Source organism: Cebidichthys violaceus, unplaced genomic scaffold, assembly GCF_023349555.1.
Source record: "Cebidichthys violaceus isolate CVI_PGR_0920_01 unplaced genomic scaffold, fCebVio1.0.p SCAF_15, whole genome shotgun sequence".
NCBI lineage: Eukaryota > Metazoa > Chordata > Actinopteri > Perciformes > Stichaeidae > Cebidichthys > Cebidichthys violaceus.
Window position 1 is genome coordinate 3,745,728 of NW_027176318.1, and position 20,202 is coordinate 3,765,929.

The 20,202-nt window shown below is 41.4% G+C and overlaps 1 protein-coding gene across 2 annotated transcripts in view; it reads left to right on the plus strand.

Annotated features, from left to right (window-relative positions):
• The window catches only part of arhgef4 (Rho guanine nucleotide exchange factor (GEF) 4), a 128,230-nt gene that overhangs the window by 31,858 nt on the left and 76,170 nt on the right, over positions 1 to 20,202 (plus strand). For both annotated transcript variants that reach the window (XM_068709630.1, XM_068709629.1), the window contains exons 3-5: positions 11,097 to 15,644; positions 18,013 to 18,276; positions 18,671 to 18,800. In XM_068709630.1, coding sequence (XP_068565731.1) covers positions 11,097 to 15,644; positions 18,013 to 18,276; positions 18,671 to 18,800 — 4,942 coding nt within the window. The remainder of the gene's footprint in view (positions 1 to 11,096; positions 15,645 to 18,012; positions 18,277 to 18,670; positions 18,801 to 20,202) is intronic.

Here is a 20,202-nt window from a genome sequence, read left to right on the forward strand (position 1 = left end):
AAATGATGTAAAACGTGTTTCGTCTCTCCAGCTCTTTCTGACTTTGATTGTATCCATAATAAAAGTTATTGAGGGAAATATCAGATCATGAAAAGACAATTGACAGTTGTTTGTGGTCCTTTTGTTGTTCAGACTTACAATGAACATATATTTAAACCAGATGGTGAATCAGAAAACTATTCAAATATAAAGCTTGAGTTTAATCTGTGATCTGTGTTCATTCTGGTGTGAAACTCCAGTCAGTCAGTCAGTCCGATGGACTCCAGCGTCCAATTACATAAGTGATGAACAATGAGGGGGCGTGTCGGCCGTTAAAACACTTCCTGGAAGGCTGTTCTCGTGCGTCCTCGCTCATGGCTCCTCACTCCTCGCTCCTCAGAGCAGAAATAAGAGCTTTGGGACGGCCGTCAAAGACCCTGTTGAACCCTAAACTGCTCTAAATTGGCTCACTTGCTCCATGTCGTCACATTCGTCATGAGTTTTCGTTGAGAAATTGGCCAGCCAGGTGTCAGATTTAGTCACTCTCTGAGTCATTGAGTGACAAAGTACAGGAGAGTACAGGAAAGAAAAGATCATGATTTGATCAGTTTCATTTCATTCTGGTACCAAGTCATTCAAATATGCCCATATCAGCCGTGATAGAGACCTTTATGATTGACACCTCTAATGCTGAACAATCTGATTCAAGCTTTTTAAATTATTCTTGAACACTTTAAGATTTCTGTGCTACTGTATATGCATTCATATCTGTTGCCTTCAGTGTTATGTACCTGTGTACCCCTGCCTCCCTTCTCTCTCTCTCTCTCTCTCTCTCTCTCTCTCTCTCTCTCTCTCTCTCTCTCTCTCTCTCTCTCTCTCTCTCTCTCTCTCTCTCTCTCTGTGATCTGGGTTAAGTCTGTTTAAAATAGCAACATGATGTGAAGCTGGAGCTTCTACGGACCCAGAGACCTGGTTTAGAGCTGGGCAGAAGCATACTACTGGGAAGGGGAGAGGAGATGGAAAACAATTGTGTGTCTGTCTCTCTTACTGAATTCTTCAAAAATGCTAAGTATTGTGTATTTCCTCCATGCTGTTTTCCAGGTAAGCGTTCTCATTTTCAGTCTGCTGAATAGAAAGATGCAGCTCTTTATATGTTTTTTTAACTTCACTGGCTGAAAAACGGACGCCATTTAAGTTACCTCATTTAATTTAGTTCATTATGACTATATGTCATTGTCATCACTTTGCACAGTTGAATGACAACGTTGTGTCCTGGAGGCCTACTGGTCACCATTTCCCCGTTTGGCCTCAGCTGCTGTTTCACTGGTGAGGGAATATGTGATTGAGAACAGTGAGTTGAAATAATTCATCATGGTGGAGGCAGAGAGGACATGGAAAGGTGGGATGAAAATTATTTTGTATAGCCCAAAATCACAAATTTGCCTCACATTCTGTACACATAGGACATCCTGGGACCCTCACATCAGAACAGGAACAACTCCCCCCAAAACTCCTTTAACAGGGAGAAAAAAGGAAGAACCCTTATGGAGAGAGACAGAGGAGGGATCCCTCTATCAGGATGGACAGAAGTGTGATAGATGTCATGTGACCAGAATGAACACAATAGAAGGACACATTCAATGCATATGACCTGACATCTTTATGAATCTGTCATTCAGCAGTAGCCTTTTTTTTACAATTCATTTTTCTGGGAATATTGTTTATCTTAAACCCCTTTGTTGACTGTTACAGGCCCACTTTATTAATATAAATAGATTTTAGGTTGATTTTTTAAAGCATATTCTCAGTGAACTCATTAAATCTACAAAATGTTTAACTTGCTCATTGTTTAAAAGTCAGGGAAAGCTGCTGAGAAAGGAGACTGAATCAGGTCACATCACGCTCCTGTGGTGAGTTCCCACACTTTGGAAATGTAGGTGGCATCTCTGCATCATCAGTCACTGTGTGTCTCGTTAATGCACTGGTTTTGGCAGTGAGAGTGGGTCAGGAGGGCAGGGCACTCTAGGGCTGATGGACAGATCACTTTTTGTTGAGAGTGATTTTCTTGCAGGACATACTGCTCACACAGCAGTTATTAAACTTCCCTTCGGTGTGAGCGTGAGGGAGTGTGTAATGAAACCATCAGCAGTCTGGAGATCACACTGACTGATTCAAAACATTCAGGAGGCTCCAGGGAGTCCGAGAGTTTCGCTTTCAGATATGCACCTTAACCGTAAACTTGTTGCCACATGCATCATTTACAGAAACATACATAAGTTCAACATGTAGATAACATTAATAATAATACATCTTAATGTATTTATTGTTATTATAATTTTCTCAGGTGGGATATAACTGTACATTTCCTTTAGCCAGTGATATTGTAGGTGGGCATTCTGATTTATAATGAACTGTGATCAGTTTCTTGCTGCTAAAAGTGCAAGATCGATATGATATGATTAACATGTGCCACGCAGACAATGGCAACGTGAAGTATCAAGAGTTTATGGCTTAAAGTGTGAATTTGGATTCGGCACTTCCTTCTGTTCATGGATCAGAGTATTATATACATCGCCATAAGCAGCTTTTTGCACAAATAGCTTGTCATTTTCATACTTCTGCTTAAACAGCGTGCCCACACGCCTTACTCCGGTTTGATATTGCTATCAAGCTCTTGGCAGCCAAGATAAGAAGCATCAAACATATGAACAGCATTACAAGAGGAGAACAGGTACACAAATTGAAAGTGCCCCTGCAAACTAAGAGATCCTTAGTTTGTCCTCCGCTACCTACCAATTTAAGGGTAACTGGAAACTCTGTTGTTAAAGGCTGCTCAAAAATCTTGGCATAGTGTAGGACCCACTTTTAGAAAAGACAAGCATTCTTCTGTATACCATTCACCACTTTTACAGCCCTCAATGATGGACACAGCATTCCAGCAATGACCCAGAAATGGTCTGAGCAAGGTGACAAAATTGTTCAAAGGCAATATCTTTATGTCTTTCTCCCAGATAGTCAGAGGATTTGTTATTCCACAATCTCACTTTTTCAGTTGCCTCCAACTCATCAGTTTTATTAAAACATACTTCATTCCTTCTCAAACTATGAGACAGTTTTGGACTAAGGTCTTTGAAACAGTGTGTGACAGGGCCATAGACCCAAAGCCAAGTATGGCAGTTTTTGGCGTTGCTCGTAGAGATCTGAATCTCTCCTGAATCCAGGCCCATGCTGTGGCTTTCTCTCTGCTTATAGAAAGTCTATACTATATAGTTGGAAGTCTAGCTCCCCACCTATACAAAGTGGCAATATGGCAACCATGGCTGTACTTCTATAAAAATGTCTACACTACAAGAAATATAACTTGATGCCTGTAACAGTTTACCACAACTTAATAGAATTGTTGTAGACTCTTTATTTTATTTATTTTACAATGTCTTTTTTCGTTTTGAACATTCTTCATGATATTTGTTATTATTAATATAATCATTATTATTATCATCATTAGTTATTTTTTCCATGTGTTGGTCAGCCTCCCAGGGGGGACATGTTGGCACAATGTATTATCTGAATAAAATTCACATCGCACATTCACATTTTTCAGGCGAAAAACCAACTGTGTAGAATTTGAATAGTGCCAGTTTTATGAAAATTGATGCCAAAACGAAAATGTTCCCCAATTTCTTTAGAGTTGAGAAACTCCAAAAACTGGTGTGACAGGAAGCGCCTGATCGCTGATCTTCTGATTGAAGAACGACCCGCTCTGACCCTCTGCTAGTGAACATATCGAACATATCGTAGTGTTAGCCATCCACTGTTGTTGCATCATTGCCTTCCTATTTGCTTGTCTCTCTTCCCAATAAGAGATAAATCCCAATAACATGTCAGTCCTCCAGTACTCAGAGCAGGGTTCACTAACTCTAGACAGGACATACTTCCATCAGATCAGATGTATTGTTTAATTAGGAAGAATTTACAGAGTAATCCATGTAATTGCAAAATAAATGAAGCAGTCATGTTTGTGTGTGTGAGGAGCTGGTGTAGGACGAAAAGTTGGCCACGTTAATGAAGTTATTTGCTGCTTCTTTCCCACACTGTGCTATTGGTATTCTAACCCAGATCTCTGAGGCCTGTTTTCACTGGTCCCTTCCTTTGTGCAAAGTTTCCATGGTTTCCTCTGGAGGGAAGATGAGCTGGGGTAATTGAAAGCATTGTGTGTGTTTGTGTGCGTGCACTTGCGTTCCATGGCTTGTCTTGTGAACCTCAATGTGGTTACACATTCACCAACAGGACATTTTGGAGGTAACTATTGATCATGCTTTAAATCATGCTAAAATAATTTCTAACACACTTTTTCCAAAAATACAAAAACACAAAACAAAGATGAAGGCTTAACTTTAGTGGATGTCCTAATTAGTTTCAAGCTTCATACTATATTGAACGGAATAAAAGAATTTTCAATTAACATTCCAAAAGGTCCAGATTGAGAAAATCTCCTCGGGCAAAGGTCCGGAATATTACTTGCACAGTAGGGCTGTGCAAAAAAAAAGATATAGCTTACTATCACAATTTTTTTGATCTGCTAGCAATACAATAAAAAAAAATTCCTGTTTTAAACAGATTTAAAATATCCTTTAAATTGCCTCAAATCCCTGAGTGTGTCAAACAATCTCCTCATCCACTCCTGTAACACTAGGTGTCGCTGCCAATTGCCGTTTAAGCTAAGGCCAGTGACCTCCCGGCCTGTCACACTATCCGGCCAACATCCCAACATGGCGTCTCACAAGGAAGCGGCTGTAAACTGTTTCTGAAAACTGTTTCTGAAAACTGAACCTGGAGGAATGGGACATAAATGGGAAGGACCCAGCCATAGTGACAGACAACTTTACTTAATGCACTTTATTTCATGTGACGTTAGGAGTGATCAGTGACACAATAAGAAAATAATACAGTATGTATTTTATTTTCAAATAAAGTTGTGGCAAGTGCATCTTTGTAAAAAAGTGTTCAGCTACACAATGAGAATACAATATGCACTTTATTTTCATACACTTTTTTATGGCAAGGGCATTTTATTTCAGTGTGTTCACTGCTGAGTGACTATGTGCAATGCAATTACCTTTTGAAGTACTTTTGATGATATTTGTCCGCTGAGTTATCAATATGTGATCTACGTATTAGACTATCCATGTGGTATACAGCAAGTTGTAATTTCAGCTCTATTTTTATATATTGCAATAGAAAATAATTGCGCTGTCACATAAGGACAGAAACAGGAAAATGCCTAAAAGCTGAAGTGTAGCGGGTTATGAAACACATACACAGAAGAATACTATCTGGTATGAGGCATATTATATTAATAATCATGATAAATGGCTTTAGTTCTGATAGCACATGGAATTGAGATTTGAGGTTCAGTGGGTTTTATTTGGGTGGCAAGTTTGGAAGGTAATATATGGCAGCTAAAAAGGCACTAGAGGCAGACATACATTTGACAGTACATGTTGGGACATCTGAGTATACATGTATTGTCAAGAAAAACAACAGCTGTGTGGCAGAAATAAAATAAGGGCAGGCATTACTTCTCTATAAAAAACAGTGTAAAGAGAGAGCGTTGTTACTTAGGGAGAGACTAGCATGGGACATGGCGAAGATAAGCAAACATGGCAATGGACTTTGTGGAACCTTTAGAATACAACAAACTGTGAAGCACCTACCCATGGAATGCCACCATTATTTGTAACAAACAGCAAGGGTATATGCTGCATTATCATGCCTGGACTCAAAGACAATAGCGATGAAGAACCTGCTTTATCCCACTGAGAATCAGTAACGACACAAGCGCACCGGCTGTTCACTTTGCAATTTAGCAATAGGAATAGAAGAAATGCCAGCTGGGACTGTAGATAGAAGACTTATTGAACTGGAATTACATGTAGTAGCTACTATTTCTAATTTGGGCTTGATTTTTGGTAACCAGCAGAGGTGAAGGGATGTGATATAATCTGCCTGTAATGGTCAGGCCATTGAGCACCGCCCGACTATGGGTCACACAACCTAACCACATGTGCACATGCAAAACCACTTATTATGGTTCAGGAAAATAGTTCACTTACAATTCACTTGATGAAAAATGTCAACATCTACTTTTAGTTTTGCAAAAGACTAATAGCGGTATTCTGGCCTAAAGTGCTGTTTGTTTGACCCATCCAACACCACTCCCATCCGTCCTGTGTGGACTATCTCTTGCTCTGACCATCTAATAATGATGCTAGTGGGTTTATATTGGAGTTAGTTGAAAATCCAGTGTGTCTACATCAGATGCAGAGGGGCACTGACCAAGCATCGCTACATGACAAGTTGGGAGACCTACAAGCCAGGGCACAATCATCCCAATTATAGCTAGCTAGTGACGTAGCCTGACCAACATAAGCTAGCCTAGAAGTTAGCGTGGAAGACGTGGAAGACTCCTACAGAAACAGAGACTCATCTGTCATCGTCCTCTTGGTATGGTACCAAGGGTATTAAGGCCAGCACTGATTGCTACCTCCTGATTGAGTTGTACGTGCCAAGATTTGTCTCAGGGTGCTGAAGCAAAGTTTTGATGCGCTTAACCAACAGCAAAGATAGCATAGCTCATACCCAATAGAACCAGTCAAAGATTATGAAAAAACAGTCCTTGATTTCATTGGTGCAACATAATTACATCTTTGGAAATACACAAACACTGATTTGCAACCCAAACCCTCCTGTGAGAGGCAGCAATGTGCTGCAAGGCATCTAGTCTGCCAGAAGAAGAAGAAGGTAAACTCACAGTCAACAGCGGGGGATAAGCTAATGCTAAAAGATGTCTGCTAGGTAGCTAGAATTGCCTGAAAGGATGAATGTGAGACTACAAGATTGATGAATGTTGTAGTGCATAACATTACTAAAACAGATGAAAGAAGAAAGTCTGGAAGGCTAACTTTTAGCCAATTACATTATTAAGTTACAGGAGTTTCTTCTTAGTATTTACTTCTTCTAATTTCCTGATAGGACAACCGGGCATGGAATGGGTCAGGCAGACATTGCTTAGTGACCGTCTGCACTGTACTGTAAGTTATTGTTGATTATGGGCAGACATGTATCTACAATAAGACAATATCGGCAGATTTCTGGACCAGGCTGATTTATCAGCTCTTTTTTGTAGAAACTTCTGATGACAGAGTTCTGTCTGGTGATAAGGTTGTGTAAATAATATAGATAAGATATAGCACTTGAAAATAACTTCAGGATGTAAGTTATTTACATGGTAATTGAATGTAATGGCAGCAGTTTGAAGAGAATGTAAACCGACAATTGGGCTGAATTCACCTACACTTCTTTGTGTATCCACTATATGGCTGCTTGTGTGTCTGTGAGCAGCAGCTTGTGTGTTCTTTTCCTCATGAATAATTGAGTAGCTGATGTAAATGGAGGCAGCTGACTGCTGTAACTATAGATCCCATCAGTCCACTTGGTTTTCTTTGTAACCACTTTCACTATATCCTTAACTCTTTATGCCAGTGAACTGCTAGGTTCTCATGGTGACCAGGCTGTGGCACAGAGGGACATGGGTTAGACCAAGATCACTACCCTCGTGAAGTTTTACTTCAGTCATCTGAACTAATTGATCTGTAGCTACAATGTGGATCTTAAATATCCTTTATGCCAACAAATCTGAGGGGTCATAATTAATGGAATTGAAAAGCGGTAGGAAAAACCTTACACTACAAAATGTGGTTTAACTTTGCAAACAAGAAGTTGGAAAGTATATATTGTCACAACTCAGAGTGTTAGTATGGCTTATAGACGATGGCTTGGTTTCAGGGAGCCACAAGTCAAAAAGGATTGTGGACAAATTCTGTTGCCTTCACCACAGACGGGTGGACCTCCAGGGCAATGAAGAGCTACGTGAGTGTGACCACTCATTTCATCATGGCGGAGTGGGAGATTCATAGTCAGGTGCTGTAGACACGCCCCCTCTGTGACAGTCACACAGACACACACCTGGTGCAGGTGCTGACAGAAGCAGTAGAGTGGAAGCTAGACAAGCCCAATAGCAATATCCCAGTCACCACAGAAAGGTCTACCCCTCTCTCATCTTTTTGAAAAAAAATGTAAAGTTGTAGACCATTTCACAGTAATGGTAAACATTCCAAGTTTATTGCAGTGTATTTAAATGACATTCCAACACAGTCTCACCTTTTTTTTGTGTCCCGTGGCACGACTTCGACATGATATTAAAATGAAACTTGGTATCAGGCAACAAAACCACTTTGTTAAGTTAAGGAACAACATAATGGTTGGGCTTAGGTTTAGGCAACAGATCCACGAACGGTTAGGTTCAGGCAACAAAATCAACTCTTAGGTCTTGGCAACAAATCCACTAGCATAAATCCACAAAGCGGTATCAAACACCGGTCTGCTGGTTGATAGTCCTGCTTGTTGCACCCATCCACCTTCCCTCTAGCACTGTTGCTTAGTTACGTGGATGCATTTAATTCATGTGTCTACCATGAATAACGCTCCTAATTGAATTTCCATTGGCATTATTTTCGTGCTGTGCGACACGAAAAATACAGACAATTCGTGACCCTGGAGACAAACCAATAGATCGCATTTCGTGACTATTTCACAAACTTCCATGAGACTGGACTGTACATTCAACCCCATGTACTCCCACCATCACCACCACCACCACTTCTCGGTCTACCAACACTAACTCTGCACCCTCTGCTAGACACTGCTCTGCATGTGTGTGTGTGGCTGTCTTATAAGCGTTGTAAAGTATCAGCATGAATAATTGATGCTGCCCAGATGTCAGGCACTTACTACACTACTCTGTTACACAAAGAACATCAGATCAGTTTAAGATGTTTTTTTTGTGAATGGGTGGAGTAGAAGTCAGGTTCAGTACCGGGTGTGGTGAAATAAAGACTCGGTCACAGCCGATGCAGCAGAACGAGGAACATTGTGTCTCTGAGAAGAAAAAGATTAGCCTTGTTGGTGTGCATGTGTGTGTGTGTTCATCCAAACTGTGTGTATGTGTGAACTCAGTGGAGCCCTACTGGCACAATAGCCAGCTGTCCTCAGGGCCCCGACACATCAGTGTGACGGCAGCACCCACGTCCACATTCCCTCCATGCTGGGTGTGGGTGGTGTCATCAGTAGGAAACACTGGCTCTGTGGAGCCACAGGACACCGGGGCTACAGTTGACAGACGGGAGAGAAATGAGAGAGACAAGGGAGAGAAAGATGATAACCTAGATCAAAGACTCATCTAAAGACAGGTATCGTGTGTGTTTGTGTTATTTATAGAAAGTTTTGTTTCTGATAGGAGTAAAGTCAATTTACATTTGTTGTGCAGGTAAGGAAGTTTTCCCTGGATCTACTTTCTGATGTGAACAAACATTGTTTTATGTTTTTGGGTTGTCCATCTGATAATGTGACATTTGTTACTATTTATTTAATTTGTTGCAGAAATCCTCTGTATAAAAATGCGTGAAGTTCAGATAAAGCTAATATGAGGTTCCATCTTACTCATCTTCCTGGGCGACAATATGTTTTGTCTTTTTTTCCAAATTTCCTTCTTTTGTTTCTGCAGACAGTGTTTCCTTGCTGAACAGCAGTAGAGGAAAAGTAACACAAAGCAGGCTTTATATGCCAATCCATGAAAATATGCTGGGTTTGACCCCGATATGATCCTTAGAAATGACTCTCTAGTTTTCAGACACAAAAGACACACTACAGAATTTCAAATCATTAAGCAATATAAGAAAATGCCGTAAAAAATACCCAACTTTTTTATTTTTTATTTTATCTTTTTTTAGCCAGGCGAGTCATTAAGAACAAATTCTATAATTGCCCACTCTTCAGTTTACATGTTGGTTTATACCGACAGTAAACTGAAAGCTTCTATTTTCCAGTTCAGTGAGTCCTATAGAGTTGTTGGTTCTATAGAGAGGGTCTCTCAGTTATTGTGCTCAGTCAGAAGTACAGGCTCTGCCTGCTACAGGGATAATACCATGGACCACGTATGCTTGGATTACTGTGCTGAAGAGTCATATGGTTGTGTCTCAATCAGCCACTCCACTATCTGCTAGGGTTGCGGTAGATATGTTGATGTATCACTTTATAACTGCTGCATCTCTTATTAGAGTGGATCATTACTTATGTTTGCACTTTAATGAACAGTATATCACTGCCGCTAACTAAGACCAACATGTCTGCCAAGCAATATAGAGTCCTCTGCTATTGATTGTAAAATATTGGTTGAATGAACCAATAAACATTGTGAACTATGACAAAATATTAACAAAAGGTCAGAGAGTGAAAAAAAATAGAATAGAGCCTAGTCAGCATTGATGCATCAGTTTCAGTGGTTAGCCGGATACATGCAATCCTTATTTTCTGGTGGTGATATATATATATATAGAGAGAGAGAGAGAGAGAGAGAGAGAGAGAGAGAGAGAGAGAGAAAGAGAGAGAACAACTTGTATGGAGAACATTTGTGATTGTTTCAGAAACAGTGTCACCTGTAACACTGTTTTGCAGACAAATCAGTGTATATCTTCTTGTTTGTTTTGACTTGTGGTCTTAGGTCAAAATTGTAACCATCAAAACAATTTGTTGCAATGATTTTGTGGTTCCAGCTGACTCTGATATTACTATAATTTGAGAATATTTATAAGCAGCGATAGTACAATTTATAATTGATATTTCATTACAAAAATGTGAGAAATCAAGTTTTAGTTTAACTTTATAACAAAACGTGCCATGCAAGGGACTGAAATAATTTAATTTTCATCTTTTAATTTTTCTCAAAAACATGTTTGCTAACTTAAATAGAGGAATGTTTGACCACTCAATTTTACACTTAGTGACTTCAGACATATTGGTACTTTTATATATTGTATATCTTTGAACTGATTGATTTAGTTTGATTTAGTTGATTAACTGAGGGTTAAAGTCAATACTTTACATATTGCCTTCTAAATGATGGCTCATCAGTGGCTGTATGAGGATCAGCTTTGAGATTCTTACCAGCATTGTGCTCGACCCACTTGATCTCACACTCTTTTTCTTTACTGTGTCCACAGCCCCAGGAAGCCCTTGAACACCCCTCCCACCTCTCTGAAGGATTAGGCTTAGAGGAAGGGGATTTGGGAGCTGACCCCCTGGAATGTCGTGAGAGAGGAAAAGCAAAGGGTGACACTTCTGCTAAGTATTTTGACTCCAACTCTTGGCACAGCGATACTCTGTCAGATTTTAGTCTGGATGGGGAAGACTCTCTGGATGCCTTGCTAGGTCTTGAGGGGACCTGCCTTGGTCAGCGAGCGACAGGCCGCACCTTCCCCACAGGGCAGAGAAAAAACAGATGGAGAGAGTCAGTGACGGCAAAGGACGACCACAGAGATGCCACAGAGACATATGTTGGACGATTTAGATGTAGCAGGAGGAAAAGCCCAGAGAGCTATGTGAACCCTAATATTCCCTCCAAGCTCAACACTAGAGACCTGTGCTCAGTTCAAATTCGACCTTGTCCAAGAACAGAGGAACTAAAACAAGACTTGCACCATGAACAGTCCAGTTTAAAGGCTGTTTGCAAAGAAATTAGAGTCAAGGTTAGCACGGATTCATACAGTTTACATGTACAAAGCCAACACAACACAGACACCTTTGACAAGAAGGTAAATAATCCAGTAGACACTCCGGAAGAGAAATTGCAAGCACAACTTGAAAAAAGCAATCCCATCAAACTGAATGAATCTACAGACTCAGAAACATGCATAGTACATCTAGATACCACAGAGGACAAGATTGTGAAGACACAACAGCAAATCAGACACAAGCAGAGCACAAGCTTACAGACAGGAAACAAAGAAAGTAAAAACATAGAGAAGACAGACAGAGAAAGATTAGAAATCTGTAAAGTTCAGGATGTAGACTTAGAGAATCTTGATTTACTCAGAACTTACACTGTAAAGAAAAATACAAGCTTGAATAGATGCAATAGCGAGAATAATGATAGACATTACAAACAGAGAGACCATTTAGAACACTGGCGTAAAATCAATGAAGACAAAGACATACAGGCTCTAAAAGTGGACAACGACAAAAGGGACTTGTGCCCAAGTGTGGGGACATATTGTAATGGAAATCATCACAAAATAGTGAGTGACTGTAAAGACAACACATGCATAGCTGATACACATTTCACCGACCTATTAAATGCACAAATACCCGACAGATTTCGAGCGTGCTCTCGTACATATACTGAGACAAAATACACAGACCCTCAGTTATTTACAGATATTGTTGTAGCAAGTCCAAACATCACAGAAGCACATAGCGCAAATACAAATAGTGTGTCACGTAACACAAAGTCAGGAAAGCTCAGAGACACACTCGATACAGTCAGTATATTGGCAGACAAGTTGGATATTTGCCATTCACAAAGCCGTGAAGAGAGCTCCAACAGAGGACTGTCAGAGATCCACCCTCAGGTTTGTACTATAGATACAAAGCCCCAGGATAAAGCAAGGGTGTCGGGTGTCTGCTTCCAGGAGGAGCAGTTTGGGTGTGTTTGTACTGCAACAGAGGGGACAACGCCACCTGGGACAGTAAATGAAGTATGTTCCTCCATTACATTTTCCACAGAGACCACAGCCTCTTTTTCATTGGATACCTGTTTTACTGAGCTGACTGTGGTTCCAAAGGGTTCTACACCATCCTCACCTGTCCTGTTGGCAGACTCAGACAGGAAGGAGCTCCCTGACAGGCAAACAGATCAAAAACAACCTCAGGGAGCAAGATTACAACCATGGCAAGTTGCAGGTCCAACCCATGGTTTAATACCTAATCACTTGGATCAGGGGGGTGCTATGATGGAAATACCCACTCAAATGCAGCTCCATTCTGTGGACAAGCTTTTGGAGAGGGCACAGACAGGCTCTGTAGAACCAGGAACTGATTCAACTCAAATCCAATCTGACACTGGTAAGGATTCTGAGGAATTTCTGTCTCATCACCCATTCTCGAACCAAGAAACAGAGGACACATCCACTCTATTATCAGAGAACTGTGGAGGAGAGAGGAGGAGGGAAGGATCACCCTGCTCTCTTATTTCGCAAAAGAAGCAGCAGGAGGTGGAGAGTAGTTGTGTTTATCATGAGCAGGAGACCAGTAGTAGAGAACAACCAGACATAGCTCAAAAGGCCATTTCCAAGACAAACATACAAACTACTGTCAGCAAAATGTCTAGTCCTTGTAAGCAAGTTCAGCTGGTACTAAAGATCCCTGAACCTCCCTGTGGCCTGAATGTCTCTTTGTCTCTGCTCTCAGACTCCAACAATAACACCAAGGCCAGTATAAATGGAGTGGGGAGAGGTGAGGGCCTAGGCTATTTCTCACAGGGAGCTCAGAGAAACTACGAAAGTAATGAGAGAATAATTTGTCCCGTGGTTGAACCATCAACAAATGTGACCACTGTCTCATTGGAAGATATAGATAAGTCCCAGGAAGATATGGAGATGTTCCTGTCTTCACTTGACCAAGGACCCAACTGGAGCAGTGAGGACACTGAATCTGTGCCCAGGAAAAACCTTGAAAGCCACAGCCATTTAAGTCTGGCTCATGCAGATGAGCTAGAAAAACTAAAGAGAGAAAATGGTATTGAGGATAACACTGTCTTAAGTCTAAAATGCATGTGCTCTAACTCAGAAAGACCCTTAGTGTTATGTTTAGAGAGCAGAGAGCTATTAATGGAAAGTGAATTAAATGAGAGAGAGGGGCACTATTGTAGCCAACCTAACAGAAGAAGTGCCAGCCTATGCGAATCATTTGAAGAATATACAATGGCTGAGGAGTGTAGAGACCACACACAGTTCAGATTGCCATCTCCACAGCAAGAGATGAGGGTAGTAAGGTACTCACACCCTGATGTCAGCCTCAATCTGCTTGCTGTCAGTAGTTTAGAGCCAATTTTGGAGGCTGAGCGTTCACCAGAAAATTGTGGCATAACAGAGGATGATTTTAAAATAGAAACACAGAAAGAATATGATGTCATAAGGCTTGCTGAGGGAGTTGGGGATATTGCCAACCTTTCAGGGGACATATCCAGTCCCAAGAGTCCACACCACTTGCCTGAGCAGGAAGAGGTATCTTTCACTGCTGAGATAGAATCTGAGGTGAACCCAGCAGCTCCTGTTCTATGTGGTAGTGGCGAAGAGCACTGTAGACCTATGACTGTTGCCTATGATGCTGTGTCTTACACCAGCGATGAGTTGGAGGATCCTCACTTTGCTGTTCCAGCCAGAAAGGCCAACCTTGACAAAATGATCAAGAGAAGCACAACAAAAGGCAACCAGACAGGAAATAAAGGTTCTAAGTTTTCTGTCTTTGCTAAAATGCCTTCTTTTAGGAAGGCAAAGGGCTCAAAGGGTGCCAAAAGTGAGGAGGTACCCCAGGAGTCATCAGATGGGGGAGGTGAATGCCTTCTGTCTGAGCAAGGGGCACAGAGGGACAACTCAGACGATGAATTTTTTCTCAAAGGTGACATCCTCAACCAAACAGTCCCCCAAACATTTTCCTCATTGCATTACGAGATAGAAGAAGAGGACTACGGCTTATCCCCCTCTACTCCCCACACTTGTCAGCTCGGCCAAAGGAGTAGTGGTGAGGGTAATGAAAGACCAAGCCCAGACAACCCCTTCCTCAGGCAAGTCCAGTCACCTAATGGGCAGACCTACAAGAGGAGCAAGAGCAATGACAGTTTAAACATTCGCATGCACTTTGCACAAGCACACAAGTCCCTTTCCAGCCTGTTTGAGTCCCGTTCAATGGATAAGGAGAATGAGGAGCAGGCTACTGTGGGCTTTGACATGGATTTTGGTTTAGCCAAACAATCCTGGAGGAAGCCAAAAAAGACCAAGGAGGCTGAGCTGCTGAAAAGAACTTTTTCAGTGCCAGATGGGAAATGTAGCAACACAGCTTCTAGGCGTGGCTGTGGAAACATACCATCTTCTACACTCCTGGACAGTCCAGGGTCACCGTCCTCCCTCAGAGCCCTTCCCCACACTGATCCCATCACCAAGTGGGGAGTCCCACAAGGGAGGGGAAAGGAAATCCCCCATGGGTGTAAATCTGAGGGCCAGAGAAGAAAATGTTCACCAAATGGTCTACCTACCCCACTGTGTATGTCTGGCCTACCTCCCTATTTAGATGACACTGCAGTCCCACAGCCAAATCACACCAGCCCTATTACACCTTTAAGCTCCTACTCACTAGCCACCCATACTCATCTGTTTTCGTCATCCTGGGCCAGGTCGCACCCAGTGGCCAGCGAGGGCTTGACTAAGAGCCCCCTTCGGCCAATGAGCCCTAAACCTAACAGTCCTAGGCCAGTGGCTCAGCGTAAACATTTTTGCTACCCCCTCTCACCAAGGGCCAGTTCAGTCTGTCCTATCCCTCTGGGACAGTCGGTAAGCGTGGAGGGATTAACAGACCCCCCAGAGAGACCTAAGACCCTTAAACCATCAGCTAGCCCTCTGGGTCTTTGCCTCAGTCCTCTGGATGCAGCTGAAGGCAGAGTAGACAGCCACTCACACATCAGCCTGTATGCCATTGGCTCTATCAACGAATTACAGGTAAGGAAAATGAGTTTGTCATGCACAGAGCAGATTTTTGTAAAATTTAAATAGAAATGTGTAACATTTTGATACGTAAATTATAATCTTAATAATAAGTAACAATGTTTTCTTTTGTGTGTGTAAATGTTGTAAATGTCCTTCCTTTTTGTATGTTAGACATCCCTAAATGGTTGTATGGATAAAACAGGCTTGTTCAGGCCTCAATTGAAATGTCAATGAGGTTCCAACTCCCTGGGAAAACTGTTTCTTCCCTGCCTACAACTCACACACATTAGCTCTGGCTTGGAATGAAAAGGCAAAAAAAGCCAACACCAGTTAATCTCTTGCTCTGCAGACGAGAGTGTTTGTGTGTGTAGGCGTCATGGGGGTTGCCAGTGTAGATCTGTCAGTATCTGAGTTGGGACAGAGAACAAGTCCCTCTTTCTTTTGGATTTTCTGTAAACTAGATGAAGAGGAGGAGAAGAACAGGAGAGTCAACTCTTGCTCATTCTCAGCCCTCAGCAGTTTGGTAGATTTCCATTCTCTGAGTTAGCTGGTTACCATAGTCCCACCTCCCTGGCAGTGCTTACAATGGTCCTGTGATACACAGCCAGAGCAGGATAATTTGAGGATTAGCTCCCCCTTGTGGAATCTGGCAATTTGATGTTCAATCTGATAAAAAATATTTCTTTGAAGTGTGATCTGGCAAAAAATAACAATATGATTTTGACCTTAAGCAGTTCAGTTATCTTATCTAAATGATGTCTCATCAAAAAGGCAGGGATTGCTTTGTGTCCCTACATAAAGCTTAGATTCCCTCCAGCTAAAATAAACTGTGTGACCTAATCAAGCAGTTAATCTAAATAACCATTATTTTTCTCATACCTTTGTCTGTTTCACTACTACTTCTCCACTTTAAAAAGACCTGTACAACTGCACAAACAGACATAATAAAATGCATGCATTTTCATTGTTGATTTATGCAGTGGTAAGATGGAATTGAAGTATAATTCAAGTAGTGGTTAAAAACACAAAATTGTTATATAGAGAGTTTAGCCCGCCTGATACTATTTCATCTCAGAATTTTGAACATAAACAGACATTTAAAAAAGGAACTGTAGTTATTAAATGAGTGTGACCATGATTTGTACTGAGCAGACATAAACTGACAAAAATAGGCTTGTCAGTGCTCTCTGGTGGAGAAACTTTTTATATTTTTTTAAACCTTTATTTATACAGGGGGTAGCTTTGTGGAGAGCAATAATCACTCTTTCAGGAAGGCCAGGAAGGGCCTTGATCAAGAATCTGAATGACATCAACAGTATCTTTATTCTCTACTGCCTTGTAGTAGAGAATAAAGTATTAATAATGTACTACACCATCACATCTGCAATATGCTTAGATTGGCCAGTAATAACAGCCAGCAATTCTGACATCTGTTTGGCTGTCTCAGTGTTCAAAATCTTCTGTTTTTTACTAGCATAGCTCCTGAAGTGCAGTGGCTGGCCAAATTATGTTCACCAGGCTGACTAAAATCACACATTTGCTGGATAAAATTAGTTTTCCAGTAGGCTGCATGAGGATTATACAGGAAGAAAACAGCCTTGGTTTTATTTGTTGATTCATTGGTCTTCTTTCCAAACAGTAAAATTGGAACGCTCATGACGCTTGGAACCTCAATCAATCTTTGCAGACGCCACCATTAATACTTTCAGAACACAGCAAGAGAGATCACTCTATACATGCCACAGGAAAAAAAAACACAGCAGGTCCCTTGATGTGCTCATGTTATGCACATGTCACAGTCAGTATGGATTATTACATTTAATCGGTTATTTGTTCCCTTTTGCTTTTTCTTCCTTTACAAGTATTTGTGGAATGCAGCTTATTTTATGGAATATGGAATCAGCTATTTTGGAATCTTGGCAGTGCAAATTAATTTCTATTGAAATAAATGAGAAAAATGTAGTGGAAGTCCCCAAGAGATTTGGGGGGAAGACACTTTACAGCCACGAAACCAGATTTTAAATTGTTTGGCTTGGTTTCATCGTGTACGCTGCCACAGGTCTGAACCTTGCTGTGTGAGCACTCTCTGCATGGAATTGCAGTACAATGACAAACTAATAGAATAGACATTGAAACTATGAGATTGTGGGGATTGACTAACCAGCTCTACTTCAGTGAATGGAAGTAGAGCTTGTCCATCCTCATGTCATATCATACAAATACGTTCCTTTGATAGTCTTGACTGTCTTGTATCCAAAGTTACAATCACAAACTAAAGTTAAAAGTAGCCACAGTCCTGCACTGTACCTGGGGGACTAAACAGTTGTGGAGTTGTTATAAACGGTGACTGGGACTAACCAGTAAACTGTGCACTCAAAAGGGCACACAACGCGATGCCAGCCAGTCCAGATCAAGAAGGCTGTTGGAGCTGAAGGATGAAGGGAAGGCCTCTGTGGGTCTTGGTGGGCTGAGGACAGGCTGCTGGATGGATGTGGGCTTTGATGGCGGTGGCCAGCAGCGAAGACGAACATTTTCAGATGACATCTGGTTTGAAGAGCAAAAGAAAAACAAACGCAAACTGGCCAGAGCCATCAGGGGGAGCTTGGGACAACTCAACACACTGTTATCTGAGGACATGGACAAAGTAAGATGTGGCCTCAGCGTCATGAGCTGCCAAAGCAAAGATCCAAACCTTGGAAGTCTTTGTAATACTCATCTTCTCCCTTTTCTGCCTTGCTTCTGGGTTTCCATTCCTCCTGCACAGTCTGTTTCTCTCTGGTGGTTTCTGACAGGTTATCTTGAATATGAAGCCTGTTATTGCTAAACTTTCTGTTTCAGGCATGGCCTCCTTATTTCCACTCTTCTTTACATTCATTTTCGTATCACCATTCTTCTTCTATTCATTTATTTTACTATTGCATTTTACTCAGTTGTATTGATTGAGTGATGGTTGTTCACAGGTTCATGTCGAGGTCATCATTAGCAGACAGTCGGTGATAATATCTGTGACTTGAAATAATCATCTTTCAATCCCACAGACCGATGCTGGAGTCATCTTGGGGCCCATTGAGGCCTTCCGGGGAATGCCCCTCAAAGCCCACTGCTTCTCTCAGAGCACCCCCATTGGTCTTGACTGCCTGGGCTGGAAAATACACATCTCCTCCTCCTGTAAGTACCCACTCTGGTCAAATCTTTTTAGAATTTTTAAATAGTTAAGATTCAACTAATTTGAACCTGTGACATTTTGGTAACTAGATACTCAAAATAAAATAAAAAACAAAAAAAAAGTTTTATGACTCTGCGTCCACAATAGCATTATGTTTTTGGGTTGTTTGTCTGTCCGTAGCATTTTCGTGTGTGTTTCACACAAATGTCTAATAAGATTAAATTATGACAATTTGGTGAGACATGGATGTAAACTACAACTTGAGTGATTGGTGGAGGCATACAACTGCGAAACAGTAGTTCTAGTTTTATTCCATCATGGTGTGCCTGTGTGGCACTAACACTAATGCTATGTTCACCGTACGAGCGACAAAGCTACCAAACAGCCAAGCACAGCCAGCTATGTTGTCGCAGAGTTGCCATTGTAGTGTTGCTCCTTCACTGGTTGATGTAGTTATTTTGTTAAATAGTAATGGGACCAAGCTAATGGCAAGGATACCTTTTCTTCCACTTTTTAGACAGAACAGGAATTGTGAGGAGGAGAAAGGGACAGGAAATGGGGAAACTAAAACACATGATTGGGTGAAGCTTCATTGGAGTGCTGAAAAATGTTCGTAGCCTTCCATTGAAAATGACTTGTAGACTGTTGATTTGTCACTCGTAGTATGAACACAGCACAAGTTGTGTCGCTGGGCAAGACAATGACCCCTAAATTGCTCCCGTAGGCTGTATGAATGGGTATGAATGGTTAGACAGTGGACAGATGGCAGGTGGAACCTTGCATGGAAGCCCTTGCAATCAGTGTATGAATGGGTGTAAATGGGTGAATGACATCTAGTGTAAAAAGCACGTCGAGTGGTTAGAAGACTAGAGAAGCATTACACAAGTACAAGTCCATTTACTATAAACATTTAATTGACACTTAACTGCAGGGTTGGCAATTTGAGCCCTGCCTCTTCCTGTCCACATGTAGAAGTGTCCTTGAGCAAGACACTGAACACATGCAAGCCAGCCAGCGCCTTGAGGGAAACTCTGCTGCCTTCCTTCAGTAGTGTGTGCGTTTATTCTTCAAGCAAAGAACACAACCTGAGTCATTCTTCGAAAAATTATTCATTCTGTTCTTACATAGTCTTATATATTGGGACTGACATCGCTTATGCCCTTTTAAGCTCTTCTTCCATTTTCCTTTGGAATCACAGGTGTTCTGTTTGTATGGTTTCTAATTGTATTGCATGTACCAATGTGTCATGGTCAGCTTTATCTTTAGTGGGAGTTGAAAGCCTTTTCCTGATGCCGCCCAGCATAACATGACTCTTTTTTATCACAGATCGGCTGTTCTTTCACAGCCCTAACGGCCTTCGCTTTCCTTTTCCATGATAGTCTTACCACACACCTGCTACGCCTC